The sequence below is a fragment of the Falco cherrug genome, chromosome 8 (genome assembly GCF_023634085.1).
Source record: "Falco cherrug isolate bFalChe1 chromosome 8, bFalChe1.pri, whole genome shotgun sequence".
Taxonomy (NCBI): domain Eukaryota; kingdom Metazoa; phylum Chordata; class Aves; order Falconiformes; family Falconidae; genus Falco; species Falco cherrug.
Window position 1 is genome coordinate 37,371,715 of NC_073704.1, and position 23,882 is coordinate 37,395,596.

Sequence of the window (23,882 nt, forward strand, 5' to 3'; positions counted from 1 at the left end):
CCTCAAGGTAATAAACCCCTGTTAATATTAGATATTTATTTTCTGCAAGCATTCCCTAAAGGCCTGTGTGCAGCTTACAGACTTTTCAAAACAGTTCTGCTGGGGAGGCAGGAGGAGAGCATTGATCTTCCTCCTGCTGCTTCTCCTACAGCTGCCACGGGGAGAGTCTGCAAAACAGGGATCTGACAAGGCGGTGACAACAGAGGAAGAGTTCGGGTAACATATATTCCCTCTATTAAAAAATAATAAATAATACCAATCCCCTTGCAGAGCTCATTGAGTAAATCAAATGCACCTGCATTGCAGATACTATATTAACACTTGCCGGGCTGTTGGCACTTTTGCCTTCAATGTTTTTTTTACCCAAAATGTTGGTACAGAGACTTGGCAGCGCGCTCCTGCCAAGGGGGGAGCTGTAATGAGGGGAAGCAGCGCACACGCCAGGATGCCTGGCACCGACAGAGGCATATCCTGGTGATCTTCCCCCAAGTGACATCCCAGGAAATGTCAGAACCCAGGTTCATTCCCTGCGAGCATTGTATGTTCTCACATATATATTTTAGAGGTATATTTTATTGATAAAGCACTGAACATAAAAAAAAAAAAAAAAAAGACTCTGTAATGATACACTGAGATATTCTTAGACTATCAGTCCCTTCCTGTTCTATCTTCAGCGCTTTTGGAGATTAGCACAAACTTTGCAAATTCGAAATGTACGGACAGCCTTCATGAGTTACTTTTCATTTCTGTCTTTTCTATCATCCCTCTTCTTGTAGCGCCTTTACCTTGTTAGGTGCACACTCCACGATCGGCAGATATGTTCATTGGCTGCTGAGCTACGGGCTGACAGTTTGTCACACAATTACGATGATAGTCACTCCGAGGAGGGGTTTTTTTTGCCTTCAGCTAAATACTAGCTTTTTTCTCTAGTTCAGTAATCAACTTTTTCTTTCTCTCCCCCATTCCCCCATCTCAGGATGCAGACTTTTTGAAGCAAAGAGATAAAAGCATCACTGACAGCAGTATGCTGATGGCCGTGACAGGTTAGGCAGTATTTTTCCACAAATTCATCGGATCTGCTAAAAAAAATCAAATTATATTTTTTTCATCATCCCTTTTAAAGAGACAGAAACATAAGGGTGCCCTCGGACAGGATGACCAGATTGGTTCTGGGTGTGGGCAGCTCCCTTTCCCCCATCTGCTGGCAATCTTCCCATAGGGCAAAAAACTACTTCTAGGCACAAAATCCTGATCGAAAAAGGCCCTAGTAACTGAGATAACTAACTAACTTTTTCCTCTCTTGTGTATTGGAGCAGAGTTCCACCTTTACAGGGACTCAGATTCCTTCCCGGTTTGCCACGGCCCCCCTAAGCAGCATATTTAGCTAAAAACAGAATTCAGTCATTAATCTGGTGAGGGTCAGGTAGCTTGGGAAACAGTTTGGGAAAGGATTTTAATCCTAGGACCTGTCACCATCTTCGGCAAATTTCCCTCTAACAACTTGCACATCAAAACGTCAGGTTTCTTTTCCCCAGGGCTCTCAGAATCCAAAGCTCCCCTGAATTGGTTGTTTATACTCATTTTGATCATAAAACCACCTCCAGTTTCACCCTTTTTCTATACCCCTAATTACTCCTGAACATAGCACAGGAAATGTGGGCTGGGCTGTGGAAGGGATGCTGGCTGGTGCATCCAGCATGGCCATGCCTCCAGTTCCATCAGGCTCTCCCAGCCACGCTCAGGTAAGGGGTTGGGTACCCCAAGTTCTGTGATCAAACCCCATCCCTGCCGACCAGTCAGGGAGCTGGGAAGGCTCCTAGGCTTGCCAGATAATTTAGGGAGCTCTCAGGATGGCCAACCTCAACAAGGTGTTTCTCAAAGCACTGGCAGAGGCGGTGCCACCACCCAGCTAGATCGTGTCCCAGGGGCAACAGCACTTGTCCCCAAAATGGGAAGAGCTGGCAGACGGGAGTACTGGGTTTGGATCTGCCCATTAGGACTTCTTGCATGATTTCTCACCAGAGAAAATGAGGAAATTCATGTGCTGGTCACCGGCTGCAGTCCCCGCTTGCTCCCCTAGTGCAGCCTGTGCCCTGGGGCTGGGATGCTCCCTTGGGAAGGGCAGGACATTCGTGCAGCCCACAGTGGGAGGACCCAATTCCCATCTCTCCAGCAAGCACTGGAGCTGTATTGCAGTGCCAGAGGCCCCGCAGTGACAACAGCAATGGGTTAAAGTTGAAATATCTGCCTTTACTGGTATTGATCTTTCAAAGATTAAGTACAGCCAGGTACCTCTCGGTAGGAGCTGAAAGCCTGGATTAAAATGTAGATGGAGGCACTTTCCTGACCCAGACATTCAATCTCCTGAGAGGTGTGGGAATTCAGGGGTGCCTCCAGTCAGTAATTTATGTTGCCCACCCATGGGAAGCTCCCTTCTCAACTTTTTAGGGATACCTGCTGCTTCCCACTGACTAGGCAGGGAAGCCTGCATGCTGCTGGTAGGGTGCAGGTGCCTCACCTGTGGGTGGTTAACCCTGCCACCTCCAGGATGGGATCTACCCTCCCAGCTACCTCGCCCATGTCAAAAGGCAGGCTGGGACTGCAAGGGTGAGTCACCTGGCTGGCAGGCGAAGGGTTGGGCAGGGAATGGATCATGCCAGGTGAAAGGGTGTCACATGATGGCTATCAGGACCTCAGAGCTGCCATTGTCTGCTCTATTAAGCACTAATGGCCTGGGGTTATAAAACCTAGAGGAGCTGCTCTACCAGGAGCTGGGGAGTGTATGTGTGTGGGAGGGAGTTGTGGAGTACAGTCTTGATGAAAAGAGCAGAAGATGAGCAGAGCTGAAGGGTGGCATTTCTATGCAAGCCGGAGGGGGGAAAATTACTTCTTGTTAGCCTGAAGATGTGATCTGGCTGTAGGGATTTGCAGAAAGTGGTAGGAACAAAGCCTCTGGAGAGGTTTTGCAGAATAGTTAGCAGGAAAGGGAAAGTAGGGAGAAAGTGATTTTGAGTTAGATAATAAACTAGACATTAAAGATTTTTGAACACCTGTTGTTCCCTGTGATGGGCTGTTGGATGCAGAAGGGAGCTGGTGCAGCAGTGTGACCTGACAGTGCCAAAAGTCTGGCTCTAGTCACTTTGCTACTTGCTATGTTAAAAAAAAGCATCTCTTCCCAGTTGCCACGTGGCCGAACAGTACGTGGAGGCTGACTGTAGGCCATTCATCTCCGAAGGAAAGTCATTTTGCCAGGGTAGTAGTAGGGTGTCTTATCAGCTGCAGAGTTTTGCTCATCATCTCTCTGACCATTTCTGCTTTAAAATCTTTGTTCAAGGCCACCCGGAGCTCTGTTTCTACAAGGATGCTCTTCATTTGCTTCCTGAAGGTTGAGAAGGGAGTTGTAAACTCAAGTGTGACCTACAAACAGGCAGGTATTCCTGTTTCTGTGGCTGATTTTGTCAAGTCCAGTGGTTGGGATGAAATTGGTATTTAAGCAGGGTGAAGTTTAACCCCTCTTCCTTTGTAGAGGGAAAATTAGTTATTTTATATTTCGAGGCACTAATTTACAGTCTTTCTGGCTGGGGCACATTCTTCTGCTGTTGCAGAGTGCCATGCAAAGCAGCCATGCAGCTGAGAAAAGCCACCTTTACTTAAACATTTTTCTTTTACAATGTGCATCATAGTTTAAGTATGGTCACAATTGCTCCTCGCCATATGAACTTTTGGATTGCTGTGCTGGGCAAAATCTGCAAGGTTTTCTTCTAAACACCTTTATTTCTTAGCATAACTCATTACTCACAGTGTGCTGCTATAATTTATAGATGGCTGTGCCTCGAGGAATGAAATGACCTCTGTCACTATCGCATAAATAAGGCTTAGGAATGCCGGGATTTTCATATCAGATGGAGTAGGCTTCTTTCAGTGTTTATATAGAAATAGTGGCGTGTTATAGATTTATTTAAGGCTGCAATAGTTTGGTGAACATTATGCTGCCAACTTTACTGTCTGAAATAACAAAATTGGAGGCCAAAGATGGGGGAGAAAAGCACACATGATGGCTATTAAAAAATAACTGGCTCTCTAGTCAATACAAGTTCAGAAATGTTGGCCAGTAAATCAACTCTCCTCTAAGGTTTGACTGTGTATTAAAATATGTCAATAGATATTCTATTATGTGACTAACCTATTACCTGGAGACTTTTTTGGCAGATAAAAAATAGCGTAGGTATCAGTCACCCAAAAGATGATTTTTTTTTTTTAAAAAAAATCTTTTCACTTGGTTGAAGGGTTTTTTATCAAGAAATGAACAAAGATGCTGATTTCAGGCTATGAAAGCATTGAAACCAAATTCAGGCTACGTGCAGTTAGACAATGTACAGGTTAAAAAAAGCAAACAGTTTTCTAAATGCTGCAGATTCTGCAACCTAGGGGACAAATTCTGCTCTGAATGCACCCTGGCAGTGTACAGCTGTGGGGGCCCTCCCACTGGGTTCTGCATGGAGAAAGGGAAAGAGAATTGCGAAGTGGCCTCCGATTCATTTTCTCCTCTCTGATGCTGCTTTTGTCAGTGAGGATCTGGCCTTCCTTTAAATCTGCCTGAGAAAAAAAGCCTTCCATCTGCATTTTTCATGGGCAGGTGGAAGTTCCAAACTACCTCTGTGTGGTGGAGTTTGGTCCCCACGATCTGGCTCTCCATTGAGTGGCATTACCTTTCTGTTGCGGTGGCCCTACCAATACTTACTAAGTTGCTTCAGATTTACACTGGAGGTGAAAGGAGAGTCTACCCCTCTGTGACTCTTGTTAGACACCTACAGTGGGACAGCAAACTCAGTAAAATGCTTTTTTAAAATCTTTATTATTTAAAACCGAATTCTCAGTTACAGCTGAGGCTTCATTGCTTAGTTTTCACCAGTGATGATTTATGGATAATTATAATTAGTCAAATAGGCCATGAAGACCTTTAAAAAAAATCTAGCAAGGAAGAGAACATTTTAGTCTCACTAAACCCACTAAATTAAACATGTAGTTTCAGCAGAGGACAAAGAAGGGCTTACTGGAAATTTAATATAATAAAAATGGTCTTATAAAAATTTGGTGATGCTAGTAGTTAACAGAACTATATTTTTACTCTGAATCCCTCAGGATTGTTAGAACTAGATTTGAAGTGATTGCAAGTGAAATTATTTTGATGAAAATATCTCTTCATAACACAAACTTGTCTTAAACTGGCAGAATTGTCTGCCTCGTTATATGGTAAGTGAGGGCAGTATCAGTCAGATTCTGAGCTCAGGAGGCATAGTTATGTGGAGAAATGAGAAAAACTACCTAGATTGTGCTGCTGTTAGAAATGACTCATACTTTCAAGAACTGGAAAAAGCTTATTCACATTTCTTAAATATCTTAAATATCTCAAAGAAGAGCTGCAAAATGCCAGGACTATTTTCAACCTACTTTTAACACAAGGCCATTATCCATGTTTATTCTTTCAGTTCATTGTAGCAGCAATAATGGCTCTCTGCCTATAAAAGTTATGAACCTAATTTAACTTTAGAAGTCTTGTTTCTCTACCATGAAAGGCCATGAATTCATACACGAGTCATTTTTTTTCACATCTTGTATTGGCTTCTGTTTTGTTGTTGTTGAAACTAGCTCTGTGTTGCTATGTAAGCCATCAAATATACTTCTTAAAGATTGTTTTGTAATGAACTCTATCTTTCAGTATGCTATTGAACCAAGAATTTGGAATCAGAGAGGCAGAACACCATGAAAAAGACCATAAAATAAACCTCCTTCTATTTTAAAATGTACTGCCTTTCTTTTCTGTAAAAAGATGTTATTGTGTCTCTGGTCCGTGAGTATAAAAATTACTGAGTGCATATAGCTGAGCCTGCCTCTATGGCAATTTTTTGCTGCTGCAAGACACAAAAAATGCTAAGCAAAAATTGGCTCAGGCTCGTGTACCTACTACTCATACCAACTTCATGACATTCAAGCTGTACGTGCAAATGTTGGAGTTGCCTTTAGAAAACAGTAAAATGGATAGCTTCCATGAACTCACTGCAATTCAAAGCAATATGGATCCTGAGTTTGGTAAATACTAGGTAATGACCCTGTTGCAAAACAGTTTCAGTTTGGTTTTTGGTGGGTGGGGTTTTTTTTTTGGTTTTGTTTTTTTGGTTTTTTTCAGTAGTTGTAAGGATGAATGAGGAGTGGCATTAGTAAAAACACAACAAAGATTTAATAAAAGGATGTGATTCGTCTGAGTGTTTAAACCTTTTTTGATGAAGGCAGGGTCGCATTACCGTGTCTCCCAATCTGAGATTTATGCCGTTCATCTCTATGTAGGAAAATGACTCCAGGGTGGTTTCATGCTGAATCTGCTCTTTCTTGCCAGGGGTGGAGAGGCGCGACCAGCCCACCGTGTACTGCAGAGGCAGTGGTGAGGGGGGGCGGCTGAAACTGCACTTCAGGTGGACGCAACCTTGCACAAGCTCAGGAGTTATCACTGGTTGCAAAGCCAAGCTGGTGAGTTTTTCTGGAAGCAGGAAACAAAAGGAGGATGTAGCACAGCATGTTCTTTTAATATTACAATTGTTCACTCAACAAGAAGATTTCAGTATAACTAAACACGAGAGAAATGGTACATTTTGTATTCATGTGATTTGATTATTAACTATGCAAGCAAGAAAATGTATTTCATATGAAATGCAAAAAATTGCTAATTGTGTACTGACTAACTATTGTTGTTGTAATATTTGACCTCGAGTTTTTTAATACTTTTTTTTCAGTAAGAGAAATGTTATTGAAATGAAGCACTCGGATTAATACAAATTAATTACTCTGGCAAAGGCCATCAGCTTTGCATTCCCCTGAAGCGCAGTCTTTTGATCCAAGTTTTGCAATAAGTGCAGAAAAGATATGAGAAATCATTATGTTGCAGAGGTAAACCGACTCTCAGAGAGCACTCAGCCCACATTGACATGCTGCAAAGATCCTTCCCAGGCTGTTCTGGGATGTACCTACGCTGAGCCTGCTCAGTATAGTCTGCCTCTGCCCAGAATAATGCCATTGCTCTAAAAATACAGCCTGCTTCCTATAGGCTCCAACGAGTAATGAAGTCTGAAACTTTTCTTCTGTTTAAACTCACCTAAAAAGTAGAAACAAAAAGCTGTATAATACAGTAGGTGATGCTCTTTCATCTCTAGAGACCTGGGCTCAAACAGAACAGGAAGCTGGTTCAGATGCTTTGAAAGGATAAATTAAGTTTTTTGGAGGATTATAGAAAACATTATAGAAGCCCAAGAGATTAAGGTATGACGCTGTTATAGCGGAACGAAGAACCAATATGTTAACATCTGTCCAGGGCAAATAAAAAGAGGAAAGGAAAAGAAACAAGTTTCTTAAAACATGAATAAGGTCCAGTTGTTTATATCCTTTTCTCTTTGGTTCCTAAGGGAAGCTGCCTTAAACCGTGGCTTACATCATGCCTTTCTGCAGAAAATTATTCAGAAGGACAAAGTTAGGTGATCAGCTCATGGGAGGATGTGAGCAGAATTGCAAACGTGTACATGGCTTTTCCCAGCCGTGGCCTTTCTGCCAAGCTAGGAAGCTTTAAATTCATTTTGTTTTGCAGCTCAGAAGTGCTGAGCGGGGTCCTGTCCCCCCGCCTCCAGAGGATGGGGCTGGGGGATTGACCTGGGCCAGAAGCTGTGCCAATGCCAGCTGGACCTGGCTCGGGGGCTCTGCAGAGGCTCCTGTGGTGCAATGTTCACAGCTGAATTTAAGACCATGAGTTAACAACTCCCAGGAAAAAAACTTCGGGTTTGGATGTTTTCCATTCAATATGTGGTACCGCAAAAACACCCTAAAGGCAAGAAGTTAAAGACTTGGGAGAGTTGGACCTCACTGAAATACGTGGGGAAAAAAAGGTGAGAGCTTCAACTGCAGTGGTAAGAAAAAAGCAGAAAGTTGTTGGTTTGGGATAGATGGGAAGTGATAAACTTTCTTTTATGAGAAATGCAGCAGATTTACATTACTAAACAAGTATGGGTCAACAGAAAACACAAACCTAATCATCTAAAAGGTATTGGTCAAAAATTCTTCAAACAGGGGTAGTGGAAATCTTCTAGTCTTTAAAAAAGCCAAGCTTAAACTGGAAAATGACTATATTCAGTTAAAAAGTAATTTCCAAGAAAGAATCATGGAAATTAAAGAACAGTTTCGTTTATTTTAATAGATATTTTATTTCAAATAGTGAAATATCTCAATTTCTTTGAGCTTTTTTCCTCCCTTTTCTTCATGTGGGCATGTTAAAATATTGACAAAGACAAGAAAGTAGATCTCTCTCTCTTTAAAATTTAAGCGTGAATTTTGCCTGATTGAAAGGTGATAACCCTGGTTTCTCAGTGTGCCATGTCTCTATCCAAAAATGCTGAAAGGAAAGTATAGAGGTAATGTTATTTCCTTTTGAGAAAGAACTGTCTTTTCTAACTAAATCACGTGAACATGCTCCAAAGTTCAGAAGGTTTAACTGAGTGAGCAATTGCTTTCTGCTATTCATTTGTTTCCTAGCTACCAAACAGCGCCTAGATCTCTTGTAGTAGGCTGAAAATTATTTCTGACTAGAGTAATTATATAAATGTCATGAAAAAGATGTTATCAGTTTGGTTTTCTTTCCTTCCAGAATTTCAGAATTTTTTACTTTTTTTGGGGGGGGGCGTGGGGGATACCAGATTACTGAAGATACCTTACATACAGTGCCTCAATAAACCCAGGCGCCTCTGCTCACTAGCTCTGCAACTTCGAGCCAAAGTGGAGCCAAAGACAGTAGGAAAGGTTACATGTGAACTGTAACCAAGCAAAGAACACTTCGGTAATACACACCAGATTACATTTTGCACCAGTAATAATAGCTGTTCTTCAGGAACACCTTGGACTGCCATTGATTTGTTTTCTACACGGTCTGCATTTCACTGGGAGTGCTGCTTGACTTGCAAGGTCACAGAGATGTGCATTACAATCCCAGGACCCTCGAGCACACAGCCAGAGAGGCATGTGCAATCTTATTGATAAACACTTGAGTGATCCTCACCTTCGGCGCAGTAGCCCATGCATCCTTGAGTGGGCTGCAGGAGGTACACAAAGAAGCTGCCGCAGTTCCTGACGGCGACGAGTATCCGAAACAAGCAGCAGTCCTTGGTGCCCCCGAAGACCTGCCAGGTAGCACAGGCTGTGAGCCGCTTGCTCTCGCCAGGAACCGGCAGGGATTCAGACTTCAGCGACAGCCACACTGGAGCTTGTGTCCCGCATTTGTTCATCTGAGGATGCACACAAAAGAAACAGTTTACAGCAAATGCGGTAAGACTCTGTGGAGAATCACTAAATCCCAAGAATTGGAGTGTGGTGAACTTGGAGAGTCAGTGGAAAAAGCTGTGTAGGTGGGGATGAAAATGTCTTTGTCAGTTTAGAGGGGTGACTTTACACAGATAAAATTCTCAAAGAACACAATCACCAGATTTGAAAATATTTTCCTCTGGTTTTGGATGGTTTGTATGAAAAAGACAAAAGTATGTAAATAGGCTGGATCTCTGGGAAGCACGCTTTGGGCCACGTTGGCTGGACATTCTCATCCATGCTTTGTCTGTGGCGGGATAAAGCAAAGGCTGACAGAGCATGAGGGGCAAGAAGGTATTGAGACCACGCTGAAGCAGAAGACCGCTATGCTGAGAGCATCATACACCAGCACCTTCCTCCAAAACAGCTACAGCTTCAGCTGCTACTGTCCTGGCAGCTTCTGCTCTACCCCTCCAGCATGTACTGGACAGGTCTTTGGGGGCTGAGCTTCTCCCTCATTCTTGTAAAGAAATATATCTGCAGGATATATGAAACAGATGTGCAGGATATATATGATTTGACCAAATTTTCTGGGGTTTTTGACCTTCAGGCTTCTAATTATTAACAGATTCCCTGAATACCCTGGACATAAGAAATCCCAAAGCAGAAAGAGTTGGTCCTAAGTGGTTTAAGCTACAGATGTTGGAAGTAGATGATCTTTAAGGTCCTTCCATCCAAACCATTCTTTGATTCTATGATTTTGAGTCACGTCTGGGAGAGGCTGCACCTTTCCTGACTTACAGGTGGATGTTCAGGCATTGCAGATCTGAATTGCCCTCTGTACCTGCCAGGCTCTTTCCACTGACTAAAGGAACTTAATTATCCAAATTGTCTTTAAATACCTCAGTGAGGACGTTAGGTATAATCAGAGCCTAATAAAATATACACAGCCAGTAACAATGGTAACTTGTTATTCTGCACCATTACATATCATTTGCCAGTATGCAAAGCACACAGATATTTGAGCTAAAGTTTGAAAATTATTACCAAATGCTGACAATAATTTACCCTCAGATGTCAGTCATGCTCTGCAGAGTGTGACTGATGCCATTGCTTTGTGTTTCTTCAGCCAGGGGCAGGGAACTATAATAGTCAGACTTGGACACGCTTCCCCCCAGTGTGAGCACTGGGCTATACATCACATTGGGGGAAAAAAACCCCACCCACCATTTTTTTCCCATTGGGCCAGGTTTGCTGTTTCACTTTTTTTCAGATCAGGAGTTTGTGATGGCAGGGGAAGCGGTGAAAGTCGAAGGACAAATTTATGAAGTCACGTGCCAGTGCCCTCCTGTAGTTTGGACGTTATCTGGGAGCTACGCAAGCCAGAAAGTAGGGATGGGGGAGTGGGGGCTGCATGCCCAGAAAAAGAAAGGTATTTGAAGAAAAGAAGGCATATGGCATGTCACAGTCTGATTTCCATTTGGAGCTACTTATTACCAGGCTTCTAAAAACAAAGTTTCTAGAGAGGAACCAGTAAAATTGTATAAAGTTGGGGGTTTTGCCCTTGGAAATGTGGCAGCAGCTGAGCAGAGGGGCTGACGCTGCCCTCCTGTTTGGGTGCCCCTGTCCACGGTGTCCTGTGGAAGGCTCTGGAGCTCATCTGGGGAGGAACAGCCAGCTAGAAGAGGGAATCAGCACAAAAATGCTTTTATGTGGAATTTTAGATTAATGCCTTCCCTCCCTTTACTTAAAAACCATGTTGTGTTTAACTTTTTGACAGATTTGTTCTGCTTATTTACTTACAGCTTTAAGGGGCACTGGTGTTTTCTGTGCTGGGAAAAAAAAGATTTGTGGTATCTTGGTGAACTCCTGACCTAGAGAGTGAGATCTGATGTCATGCTGTCAAACGTACATTTTTGACATATGCTTGTAATGATACAGGAGAGCGGAGCAAGCATCATGCAAAGGAGGAGTGCTCAGAGGAAGAAGGATGGGCACGGAGAAAAGGACAGCAAGTGGAGCGCAGCTATCTCTCCTTCATACTCATGTCATCTTCCTGATGAGTTACTTGCACCTTGAATTTCCTCTTATTCCAGGTAACTGCTGACTTCAGTGCCTCTGCATGTGTGAGTAGAGATCGCTGGATCAAACTATTATTTTTCAAATTATATTAAAACAAGGATACTTGTGATTGTACCTTGCAAGTGTTTTGAACCCCACAAGCCAGAAAGAATTATGGTAGGGGGACACAGAGCAGGAGAGATGAGTGAGCACTGGAACTCAGTGGATGCGTGCAAGCTCACAGAAAGCCTTGAAGGAAGATGGTTTGGTAAGGAGATACAGTGCAGCCTCCCCATCCCTTCCGCAGCACTCCCTGCTCCTGCTGACCCTGCGGCTGGCACTGGCACTCACTGGCCGAGGAGGAGGAAGGTGCTGGTGCTGCCCACCGTGCGAAGCATTCCCAGTGCTGCTAACACCCGCTGCAGGGGGCTGTTGCCACCACTTGCTGACAAGTGACTGCTTTGAGGTGACGATCTCCTGCAAATACTTGTGTTTCAAGGAGCGTTTGCACCCACGGCTGAAGAAACTGAGAAAATACTTTAACGATTTTCTGTAGAAGACCTTTTGCTGCCCAAAATAGGCTGTTGTATCCATTCGCTTCTGCCTTTACCAGTGTAACTGGCCCCAAGATGTCAGTGCTGCTCCACTGCCAGTGCGACCACAGGGCTGCCTCTGGCCAGGCACCTAGGGTGCCTCAGTTTCCCTGGCTGCTCCCTGACCTTGGGCAAATCACTTACCCTTTGTGTACCTCTCTTCCTTATCTCTAACCCAGAGGCAGAAGTGGCTGAGATGGTAATAGTACTTCCCTGCCTTGCAGCAGTACTGAAAAGATAAGTTCATTAATGAGACACCTGTCTATCTGCTGTGCTGTGGGCCATGCAGATAAACAGGCAGATGCAAAGTGCAGTCTGGCTGTGAGAAGAGACAAAATGCGATCCCCATGTAAAAGGTGGGTCTGTGTCCCCTGTTTACAAATAGAGGGGAAAAAAACCCCAGGGGACAGTGATTTTCTCCCTCTTTGTATTTACCCTCCCCACAAGTCTGTGAACCATTTCAGTGCTGGAGAATGTATGGATTAGCATCCCTGATGTCAGCTGCAGGCCTTGTGTGCCGGCTTTCTGATAGCACCCCGGATTTGTTCTGGCAAACCTGAAACCATTTGAGCAATATAGTTTGTTTTGTAATGTGCACAAATTACAAACAATAATGAACCCTTTTGACTGATTTTGCATCTAGGAAGTCAGACTGTGAGAAAGCAAGTTTTTGTAAAAAGCTGTGTGTGATACAGTATTACAGGCTGGCTAAGGAAGAGTTTTGGTATAAATGAATTATTTCTGTTTTCCTGGCAGCTTTATGACATACATGCATTTATTTTCTGCTTTGAGCTACATGCTGTCCATCTGAGTTAGGCAAGTCGCCCCAGCTAACCGAAAGGATTTGCTGCATGAAGCCACTGTGAATTGGAAAACAGACCTGGAAAGGCAAGGGCAAAAGTATATTCATGTATTCAACTAATGGTAGAGATAAGAACAGAAAACCAACAAACTAAAAATATTTAGAAAAACATATCTAGGAGAAGAGACTTCAAAGAACTAAAATTTTCAAGTCTCAGCTGTGGCGTAATCAGCATTAAATTTTGCAGTAGTCATTTGGGAGAGCAACCAGAAAATTGAATACAGAGGCAGTAAATGATTGGCATTTAAGATATGGCATTTACCTGCAATAACTACAGTCACTGCTGCTCTAAGAATAGTATAAAACAGTGGGAATCTCATACCCCGTATTTCAGCAGCATTTCCAAAATGAAGAAGAGGAATTATGCGGCTGTCTCCACAGAAGAGTGAATTCCGCAAGCCTCTCGCAGGCAGGAGCTGGTTTGCTGGGAAGCCAGCGGTGTGGACTGGGCCGTGGCTTTGCTAGGGTTCTCCAGGTGATCTACATGCATCACACAGGCCGCACGGCAGTGCTGGTGCTGTGGTGTGCAAAATATCCCTGTTTCTCACTCAAAAGAGAAGCTACATGGCAGGAAGAGAAATAAGCTACAGTACCAGCAACACTGGAAAACGTGTGCATGCCCATAGCCCATCCATTTATTTCAGAGTATGCTGGTGGATCTAGCGAGAAATAGCTTCTCTCCCTAAAGATCCTGTGTCCTCTAGATGTCTTTAAGCAGTGTCCTTGCTGGTGAGCTGCAGGGATGTCTGATTAACACTCCATTTGAGAGATCACAAGCATTTGATTGCACCAGTTGACATGTTTACCTGGAATTGCAACTGGTCAATGCAATGGCAAGTCAGTGAAGTAGTGTCATCGTAAAGCTTACATTTAGGTCGCTCGGTGCATCTGCATTAGCTATCCAGCACGAAGCTTGCACAAAGGAGAACTTATCTAACACAAAAGGCAGGTTTTAGGTGGTTGCCAAGCTTCTGTAGTGCTCAGTATCCTTTCATACTTTATCCAGTTATAATTAAGTGGTGTTTTTAATCTTCAAAGCGTTTTATAAACCTTTACCTAATTAATCTTCACAACACCTCTACGTGGCGGGTAAGCATTTGTTAAGTGTTTTCGATTCATAATTAGGCACCAGGTAATCATTTAAATAGTTCAGTTCAGAAAACCTAAATGAAAAAAAAAAAAAAAAGATTTGTTCTCCCTTTGTCAAAACAATAGGACAAACCATTATTGTTTGATCCAATGAAGTGTCCTTCCATTTAGTGGGGTTTGGAGAATCAACTAGTTTGATTGATTGAACACTAAGGTTCTTTATAATTGCGCAAAGAAATCAAGCTTGATTGTTCTTGTCACTTGGGTATTGCACTGAAATTATGCTGTTAAAAATAAGTAGCACCATATGTGAGAAATGCATTGTTTAATTAGATGGAGATGGAAGGCTTTTTGGTATACTATTGGTTGGCAGTTAAAGCATTGTGATTTTGCATCTGTCAGCCACTCAGAACTTTGTCTTAGGTTTTGAATTTCTTTGTAGTAAGTTAAAGTAAATAAGATTTTTTTATTTCAGGCTGAGGCTGAACTCCACAGAAATCAGTGTACGTCAGGAATATCTGTAGTAGCAATTAAGCCAGTGCCTGTCTTGTGTTTCTTTTAAGTACACACTTCTGAACAATAGAGGCTGTAATTGTAATTTCTACAGAAGGCTTTTTGTATGTCTGAAAAACAAACAAGAAAAACAAAATCTCCTTATACCTGCTATTATGATTTAGAATATTCACATATGCACATGAGAGAGAATTACAGGTGAAAGAACACCTTGAAAGTGTGACTTGCTTTTAAGTTCATAGAACAGTTGCAAATCAAAGTAGGATTAGATTCAGAGCAAAATAAAAATTGAAACAAAATAAAAAACAAATAGTATGCAGTCGAGCTATTGCATTTTGATTGCAAATATATGAAGTTCTACAACAGGTTAAGTAGAGGAGGAAATTAAACTGAATATGGGAAAAAGTAAATCTTCTCCAGGGGCTATATTAGGCATCATAGGCAGGTTAGATTTGACATGCTTTAACATGACCTTGTTTTATACACAAAGGATTAGCATTTAAGCCGATGTTTGAGCCTAGTATATATGTAAAAAAGTAAATTTATATTGTTAAAAATGCAACTGTTGAGAAAACACCAGCCTTGACTGCATAACATGTCCTTCTTATGTCACATTTACAGTGGTACATGAATTTAGAACATATACAAATTTGGAGATGGTTTTGCTCCGTTACAGAATGAAATTTCCGAAGAAGGATATTGGAGGTAATCTTGATAGTGTGTCACAGGCAGGTATTACTGCGCATTTCCAAAACAGATTGTTGTATCCATAACTAACCTGTAGAAATCCTTGCTGTAGGATTGTGGATGCTAAAAAATCACAGTGTTTGGACTGGCTCATGAGAGAGAAATAACTTTAAAGTCTCATACAGTCCATATCTGAATCCAGAAGTCCCTGAAGCAGGGGTTCCTGGAGACTGGTAAAGTGCAAAGGTGAAACTATTCCCCTGCTCCTGCCCTTCTGTCCGGACAAACAGGTTCGGCTGTGGGCAAGGATGAGCACCTGGTGCCCGCTGTGGTGTGCGAGGTCGCCTGGAGGCTCCAGCCCCACCTGCCAGCAGAACTGCAGAAAATCAAGTGAACCGGAGTGAAGGGCTGCATTAAGATTAGGAGGAAACCAAGGGTGAAGCAGCGGCTGCTCTGAGAGGCTGAACTTGGGCTGAGGGGATGTGGTGTTGTGCGTGTATATACCTATGTGTGCGTGTGTGTAAATGTATGTGTATACACATGGCACACACCTATCAGGGCAGGTAGCATGCACGTTTGTGTATATGTATATGGATAAATGCTGAACCCTACATCTGGGCCATCTGTACTGATGGCTGTTGTGGGAGGACTGCTGGCTGGGGAGGTATGCTGACATTTCAGAAGATCTGGAGACCAGTGAGACCAGTGTCTTGCCTTGGCAGTGGGTGTGCAGTGATTTCTGTGGCCAGTGCAGTAATATCTACATTAATCTTTCCCCTCAAAGAAGATGGTACCACAAACCCTCTGTTTCAGAAGACAAGTGTTTGTTAGTGACAGTGGTTCTAGTAGTGATCCTAGTTATAATCCCTTCCTTTTTAGCTTACCTTTTGCTGTTTGCAAATGAGTGCTTAAAGCTGTGAATACTAACACTGCTTTGAGAAGTAATGAAGCAGACTTGTGCATGTGGTATCAAGAGTGTTATTGCTGGCTCCAGAACCAAATACTCTTTGCATAATCAAATTCTTAATTGATGTTTTTCCTTATGGTTGCTGAGTATAATCTATGCTTTTTTACCCCCGTGTAAAGGAGGGGAAGAAGTGCATGTCCAACAATATTTCTGATTTCATCATGAGGCATGAGCCAGCATCGCAAGACCTGTCTGTCCTTAGCATGGTGTGGCATTGGGCTTTGCATTGTGATTAGCAGTGTGCGCTTCTCTTCTGTAATCCACAGATTGATCTTTTATCTGACTGTAGAGAGGATCTTCAATAAAATTAGCAGGTCTCACATTTCTTTTTAGTATTCCTGCCTTTCACGGGGCTTGCCATATGTACCTGTACACCGATGTATGTGTATACCCTATATTATTTTAATTCAGAAGCCTGAATTTCTGTAACTGATGCGTTTTTCCTATGTTGACTGCTAGATACTACTTTGTATTTTTAACAGATTTTCTGTTAAGCTTTAATTTTTATGTCGCTTGTTCTTCCTCTGAAGGTCATTTTACTACTAGGTCTGGCCATGTCTGTGCATTGTTTCTTGCTGCTTAATCTTAGTACAAGCTTCCCTACGCTTCCTTCCTTTAATGTTTTTGCCTTTCACAGTGAATTTGGCAGTTCTTGAAGAACAAACCGTTGTTTGTGATCTGTAGGCAGCAGCCTCAATACCTGGGGATACAAAATTTGCAAGTTTGTGTTGCTTTTCTACTAGGATTTGGTTTTGGATGGGGAAGTGGCTGTGGCCAAGAGTGCGTGCCCAGGATCCGGTAATTGCTGTGCGTCCTTAGGGAGCATGGAGGGAGAGGCAAGGAAGAAATAGAGGGAGGAAGGTCAGAAGCATTCGTTACCCGCCACCCCCACCCCCCCCAGGAGAAGTTCAGCAGACAAGGCTTAAATTGGAAAGCTGTTTCAATCAAAAATATTTTGCCGCTGGAGGAATAAGTTTATGGACAGCATTTGGATTCAAGGGTTGGAGAATTCAGGAATGCAATTTGTATTTTCCCTCTGTTGGACATAAAAGCTTTTGGAGAAGCTTTTGGGTTTTTCTTCTGCCTTTTTTTTCCTTTTTTTTTTTTTTTTAATTGTTTGCTAAATTAGCAGATGAGAAGCAGCTTCTGAAGAGCTGTTGCTCATTTTGAATTCCAAAGGTGGCTGTGCCTCTTAGCTGTGACGTGGTTGTAGACCGAGGCTCTTGTAACTTCTGTATGTGACTTGGTTCTGCTCTCTGGTGAATGTAAGACCGTCTGTGGTTATGGAACGATATGGAGATGGGCCACATTTTTATTGTGGAGCTTTTCTTTGTGACAAGATTCAGAACACAGGTTTGGGCAGTGTGTGTGAGGGGCCCAGGCCATAGCTGGTTCTGGGAGCCCACCTCCCCCGTGCCGACCCAGCATGTGCGGTTGTCCTGCCGCAGTTCTCCCAGGCTGGGCAGGACCTCTAAAGTCCATTATGGTTTAAATCCCTTTTGAGCTCAATTGGGTGACAAGAATCCTTACCTACTATTACTTTGAATTAAGAAGTTAATCTTATCCAGCGATAAGCAGCTAATTGTATCTGGCCAGTATCAACAGGATATCACCAGGCATGTATTTTACAAGCTGCTGGAGTGATGTACTTTTTAACTCTCCAGCTGTATTGTCAGGCTTTATTTGGTCTCTTTTCTCTTCTATCTGTTCAGGATTTTGTCTTTGACTTGTTTAATTAAAATCAGCTCACTCTAGCCAGGCTGGAATGTCCAATAATAACTGCTTATTAAGGAATGGAAGCTGTGCAGTTATTAATTTAAATTATTTTGTTCCAGAGGTTTTGCTCAAATTAAATAGAAAACCAGATTAAACAATGATTTAATTAAGTGGAAGAGATAGAACGTAGAGGCAGATTTAGAAGGTGAAGATCTAAAAGAAGCGTATTCTTCCAGTTGTGACATCTAACAGATGTAATCCTTCATCAGTATGGTGAAGCAGAGATTTACTGTCATTCAGAGGATAATGAAGAAGCCGATGGCAAGAATTATGTTACAAGATAAGAAACTAAACTAATGAATATAGCTCTACAAACCTGAATAAAAAACTCCAGAGAAGAGATTAAAAGAAACAAAGCGTGTATTGTTGGAGAGAAATTTCATACAGTCGAGCATTACTACCTACTGTACCAGCTACTAGGATGAAAATTAACTCTATCCCAGCCTAAACCAGCGCAATACGAAACTGAACTAATGAATATAGCTCTACAAACCCGAATAAAAAACTTCAGAGAAGAGATTAAAAGAAACAAAATGTATTGTTGGAAAGAAATCTCATAGAGTCGAGCATTACTTCATACTTCAAATTGCTGAAATACAGAGTCAGAGAGGGTGGGGGTTGGCAGGGCCTCTGGAGGACAGCCAGCCCTTCCCCCGGCCGGAGCAGGTTCCCTGGAGCAGGCTGCACAGGGTCACGTCCAGGCGGGTCTGCAACGTCTCCGGAGAAGGAGACCCCGCAGGCTCCCTGGGCAGCCTGTGCCAGGGCTCCGGCACACTCCAGGTAAGGACGTTTTTCCTCCTGTTCAGGGGGAAGTTGCTGTGTTGCAGTTTGTGCCCGTCGCCCCTTGTCCTGTCGCTGGGCACCCCTGGAAAGAGCCTGGCCCCGTCCCCTGGACGGCCGCCCTTAAGGGGTTTGCAGCCATCGATGAGATCCCCTCTCAGCCTCCTCTGCTCCGGGCCGAAGGACCCAGCTCCCTCAGCCTTTCCCCAGCCGGGGGATGCTCCAGTCCCCTCTTCACCTTCGTAGCCCGCGCTGGCCCCTCTCCAGCAGTTCCCTGTCTCTCTTGGACTGGGAGCCCAGCACTGGACACAGCACTCCAGATGTGACCTCACCAGGGCAGAGCAGAAGGAGGGGGATCAGCTCCCTTGACCTGCTGGCCACGTTCCTCCTAATGCCCCCCAGAACCCCAACTGGCCGCTTGGCCACCACGGCACACTGCTGGCCCATGGGCAACTTTCTGTCTACCAGAACTCCCAGGTCCTCCTGCGCAGATCTGCCTTCTGGCAGGCCAGCCCCAGCCTGTGCTGGTGTGTGGGGCTGTTCCTCCCCACGTGCAGGACTTCACAATGACAATTTAATGGTAATAAAATGATAAATTAAATACTTGTATAGAATATATATACACTTACAGAGCAACTTGTAAAAATAAACTTCATAATGCATTGGGATAGTCAAGGATGACCTGCCATGAAATGAATATTTCATTAATACTTGATGTTCACGTTAATTAGATTTATGGTTTGTGTATGCAGAGTTAGAAATCGCACAGAAGTAACAATTACCTCTTAACATTTCATTAGATGTTAGATTATTAAGATATACTTCTATTGTGAGAAGTACACAGGTCCATTTTGAATGGATATGAAACATTTGGTAATTTTGAGAAAGTTCTCCAGCTAGGGTAATGTTGCCTAATATTAAACTTCCTGGCACATTTAATCTTTAAAGTCATTTATGGTAACTATATTATTATTTCCTGAACAGTTTTGTTTAACAGTGTGTTTGAAATTATTCTAACCTCCTGCAGCTGGGCTATTTGAGATGGCAATGACTTGACTTAGGGTATCAAGTTGCTCTGGCAGCGATGATTGCAAGTTAAATGTTATTGTCATGCATATTAAACACACATAAAAACAGATAATTATTGGTTTGTCTTTTTTAGAGGGTAGTCTTATGTGGTGGAGATTTTTTGCTCTAGGAAGCCATTAGCATGCATATGAATCTAAGCAATACAAGAAATGGTAAGTGGAAAAAGAATGAAATTTATCTTTTTCTTTTGTATCACTCCAGAATCTCTTTTAATAGCCATTTTTCTGATTATTCCTTTCTGATTTCTTAATAAGGACATGTTCTAATACACAATAAATTATATGGGGAAAGGGTCAGGTTGCAAAATCCATTCTTACAGCGTCAGGATTGCTTGGCAAAAGTATAACTCAGTGACGCATGTGGATTACTAAGTATTTCTCTTTAGAGTTGGGAAACACCTTGGTTTATGTTTGAATAATGCCCAGTCCATAGGGATCCTGGGATGCTGGTCTCTGACTGCTGCGCTTGGATATAACATTATGAGTATTACTATGGGAAAAGTGGTTTTAAAAACCACTCACCTATCCCCATGGCAGCCTACGGGCCGTGGGAGTAGAGAGGTGGCTGGAAAGGAAAACTATGGCAAAGGATTTACTCAGGTTCACCAGGGTTCGTGCTTAAGTTTTACTGACTTCGACGCATCTCGTTGGCATTTCTGCGGGCCTGTTGTCAATCACGAAACGGTACCATGCCGGTGGCAAGGAGTGGTCACAGACCAGGTCCTGAACTGCCGTTCGCTGCAGCTCCAAGGAGTCGAACCTGGTGCTGCGGTAGGGGTTGCGGAGGATGCGGTGTCCCTCCGGTGAGCACTCGGGAGCTGGGAAAGGTGAAAAAGGACAATGTTAATAAGTTAATTCCAGTTAATTCAATTGGATACTGTTAATAACTGCTTAAAGTGGGGTACATCCTCTTATGTTCAGGTTCAGTTTAGGATTGGGCTGATTTTCAAGGAAAACACTGGGAAAAGTTCCAGTTTAAAATTAAATACATAAAATTGGAAGCTCAGTAACATAAAGATTCTAGTTATCTAGATTTTCATCACATCTGAATGAGAACCAGAAATCTTAACCTTTTAATGTGATTGCAGCCTAGTTTTAGGGTTTAACATCTGAATCACTTCTCAGAAATCAAGTAATGTTTTGAGGTACCAAAGTCTCATGATCTTTGAAAAAATGTGCGTTTTTAATTTCGTTTACTATACGCATGAGCATTTAAATCATGTTATAAATTGGCGCTCAAGCATAACGTGCACTTCACATACTTTTAAATACAGATTTAGAATAATGAAAATAAGAAAAGCTAAAGAGAGAAAAAGAAATGGTGAAACCCCAACAGTACAGGGTTTTTAGAAATAAGCTCAAGTTAGGCTTGCAGATATTCGAGCCACAGGTCAGACTTGCCTGAGGCATGTACCCATAAAGCCAAATGCATCAGAGCTGCTGTGCATGCATCCAAAGACTGAACCAAAACTGCTGCTCCTTGATGTATGTTTGTTTACATGCTTGCCCTGCTTACTTTCATACATGCCTTGACTTTTTTTAGAGCGCGTATTCAGTAGTTTCTTATCACCTAATAAAAGGAAGCCTTGCAGTGATTCTTTTAGAAGTTGTTTATCTTCAAAAAGCTGCTCATGTAGAAAAAAAGAACCTTTTCTTGGTTATCTTTGCCATTTCTCTGCAAGGCAAGGTCTATTTTTGCTGTGTTGGCGCTGCAGAGGGGGTCACAGAGGAGACCAAGGTGGAGTTGCTCAGCTTCATGCATCAGCAGCAGAAGGCTCAGCTAATTTCTTGCTGCAGTAATCTTTAATTGCTAATGATGATGTAAGAGGCAGAGAGCACATCACAGGGATTGCACAACCTGGTTTCAGGAGCCAGCCTGGCAGTCAGCAAAATCACCTCTTTGCACCGTGAATAGGGCTCATTTAGGTGACACCGCTGACAGAGAATAAGACCCTTCCCCATAATATCGTGTTTCAAATGTCACTTTTCAGATTATAACTCCGCTTTAATATTATGACGGTGGCACTCTGAAACAGATTTATCATTTTTATTTTATTGACAAGATACTCAGAAGGTTAAAGTCAATCCATTTATGGTAGTATTTTTAAGGATTATTTTTGTTGCGCCAAAGGCAAGGCAATGATATACAAGACAAATGGGGACAAAATGTAGCATAACATAGCCTTTATTGCAATTTTCAGAGAGCTAAACTGTCAAAGTGATAGTGCAATTCCAATGCAAAATTCAGCTGAATTAATCCAGTTGCCTTTTTAAATAAAAAAAGAGCACCCTAAGCTTTTCTTTTCGACAGGTAAGAGCCATTTTAGAGAGGAAACACTTGGAATTACTGCACCTCTAATTAAATCTGCGATCCCACTCCCTCCCTCAGGTGTTCTTTCTGGGGATTTGGGTCCAGCAGTGGGGACCACATGGAGACTGTCCTTTATGAATTCCCAGCCCAAAGGAATAAGTGACATTTCAGCAGACCAATTATTTTACAGAAATGAAAAGTTTACCCTGCGTTTATAAACCATTAAAGAATGCAGGCATTTGCTGACCCCTTCAATACCACTCAGTGCTTCAGGACTGTTAATGGAAATGGGACTTTGGCTTGTGGTGCCTTTTGCTTGCCCTAAGTACTTACTTTCTGAACAAAAGACAAAAAAATCTAAAAGTAAACAGCTGTTTGCACACTGTTGCCACAGGAATCCTGCAAGAACGCTGCAAATTAATTGCATTCTCTTTCTCAATAATAATAATATCAAATTCTCCCTTTAAATGTAATTAATAACCTTCTGCTCAATATGTATTCGTTATAATCCAAATTCACACAACATGTTGTGGTCTTACCAATGATTAACTGCTCTGTCTAAACACTGCAAATATATTAGACAGAGACATGGCTAATTATTTTTTGTCCTTCACATAGGTTTTTTTGCAGTAGTATAGAAAATGCTGCTTCATGTATTAACGTTAGAGGAGTTGAACGCTGCAGATGGGAGTTGCAAAGGGCAGGGAAAGACATGGAGGAGAGCAGAGGGGAGGCACGCAAGGTCAGTAAGGAGAGTGGTGTTCACCCATTAAAATTAACAGCATTTGGGACAAAAGCCATGTGTTCGCTCCCTAAAGAGCATACATACAAAGCCCCTGCTCCAGCAGCCACCGCCTCTAAAGGAGTATTTAATTCTGCATTAAATGTCAGAGCATGTTACTATGGGTTTAGTGATGCTTGCAGGCTGTCATGGAGGTGGCAGCAAGGCAAACTGCTCCGCGGCAGCTCCCCCGGAGCCAGGCTGGCCGGTTCTGTTCTTACCCTGGCACAGATCACACCGAACCGCGTGGAGCTGGCGGTGGGGCACAGGCACGGAGCAGGAGGGGGTGTGAGTAAAAGGCTGGCCCAGGTTTTGCAGAAACCCGTGAGCAAAACAACTCCTCAATTATCGAGTTTCCCTTGTAAAATGGTTCTTATTACAGCCTTATGACAGAATCATTGTAAACTTTAACACACAAATTGCAGGCCGTGGTACAAGTTAATTACTACTGCCTTTCTAGCAGAAAAAAATAAATAAAGGTATCACTGTAATCAGCCTCTATGACTAAAATGTTATTTTAAAAAAAAACACCCAAGAAGACATAGCTGAGCCCTGTTGGTTGTTCACCTGAGGGATGCCTGCCTGTACCTTATGGTGACTGCAGCTATATTCTAACCAGATGAAGCCTTCCTCTTAATTTTAAGTTCATGACAGTGTCAGATGCAGATGTCAAGCTTGTGTTCAGTGATGCAGTGCTCAATATCACAATTGCCGCGCCGTTGTGGGGAACAGTAAAAGTCCACATCCGTGTCTTGTACAGAGTCGCTGTTGCTCGGCAGTAGGCAGGTTAGATTGCCTTTAAAAGGAAATATTTATTTCTTTACACAGGAAATACCTATGCCTTTAATCACCCAGCTCTATTTCTATAATTGTATTAAAAGAGCTTATGAAAAAAAATGCTGGCTTTTCAGGGAGCAGAGAGCTCATCGCCATTATGACCGTTCTGATTTCCTTCAGGAAGAAATTAAACTGTACAGTGAGATTTTGTTGTTCTTGGTCCAGAACGTTGTTGGAATTAAATGTTGCGCTGTTGCTGGTGCT

General features: G+C 42.6%; 1 protein-coding gene across 1 annotated transcript in view; it reads right to left on the reverse strand.

Moving 5' to 3' along the window:
- Window positions 1–23,882, reverse strand: part of LOC102057892 (von Willebrand factor D and EGF domain-containing protein-like) — a 185,830-nt gene that overhangs the window by 126,911 nt on the left and 35,037 nt on the right. Inside the window, exons 2-4 of the mRNA XM_014285420.3 lie at window positions 20,383–20,567; window positions 9,092–9,317; window positions 6,303–6,535 (exon numbers count right to left, since the gene is read on the reverse strand). Coding sequence (XP_014140895.2) covers window positions 6,303–6,535; window positions 9,092–9,317; window positions 20,383–20,567 — 644 coding nt within the window. The remainder of the gene's footprint in view (window positions 1–6,302; window positions 6,536–9,091; window positions 9,318–20,382; window positions 20,568–23,882) is intronic.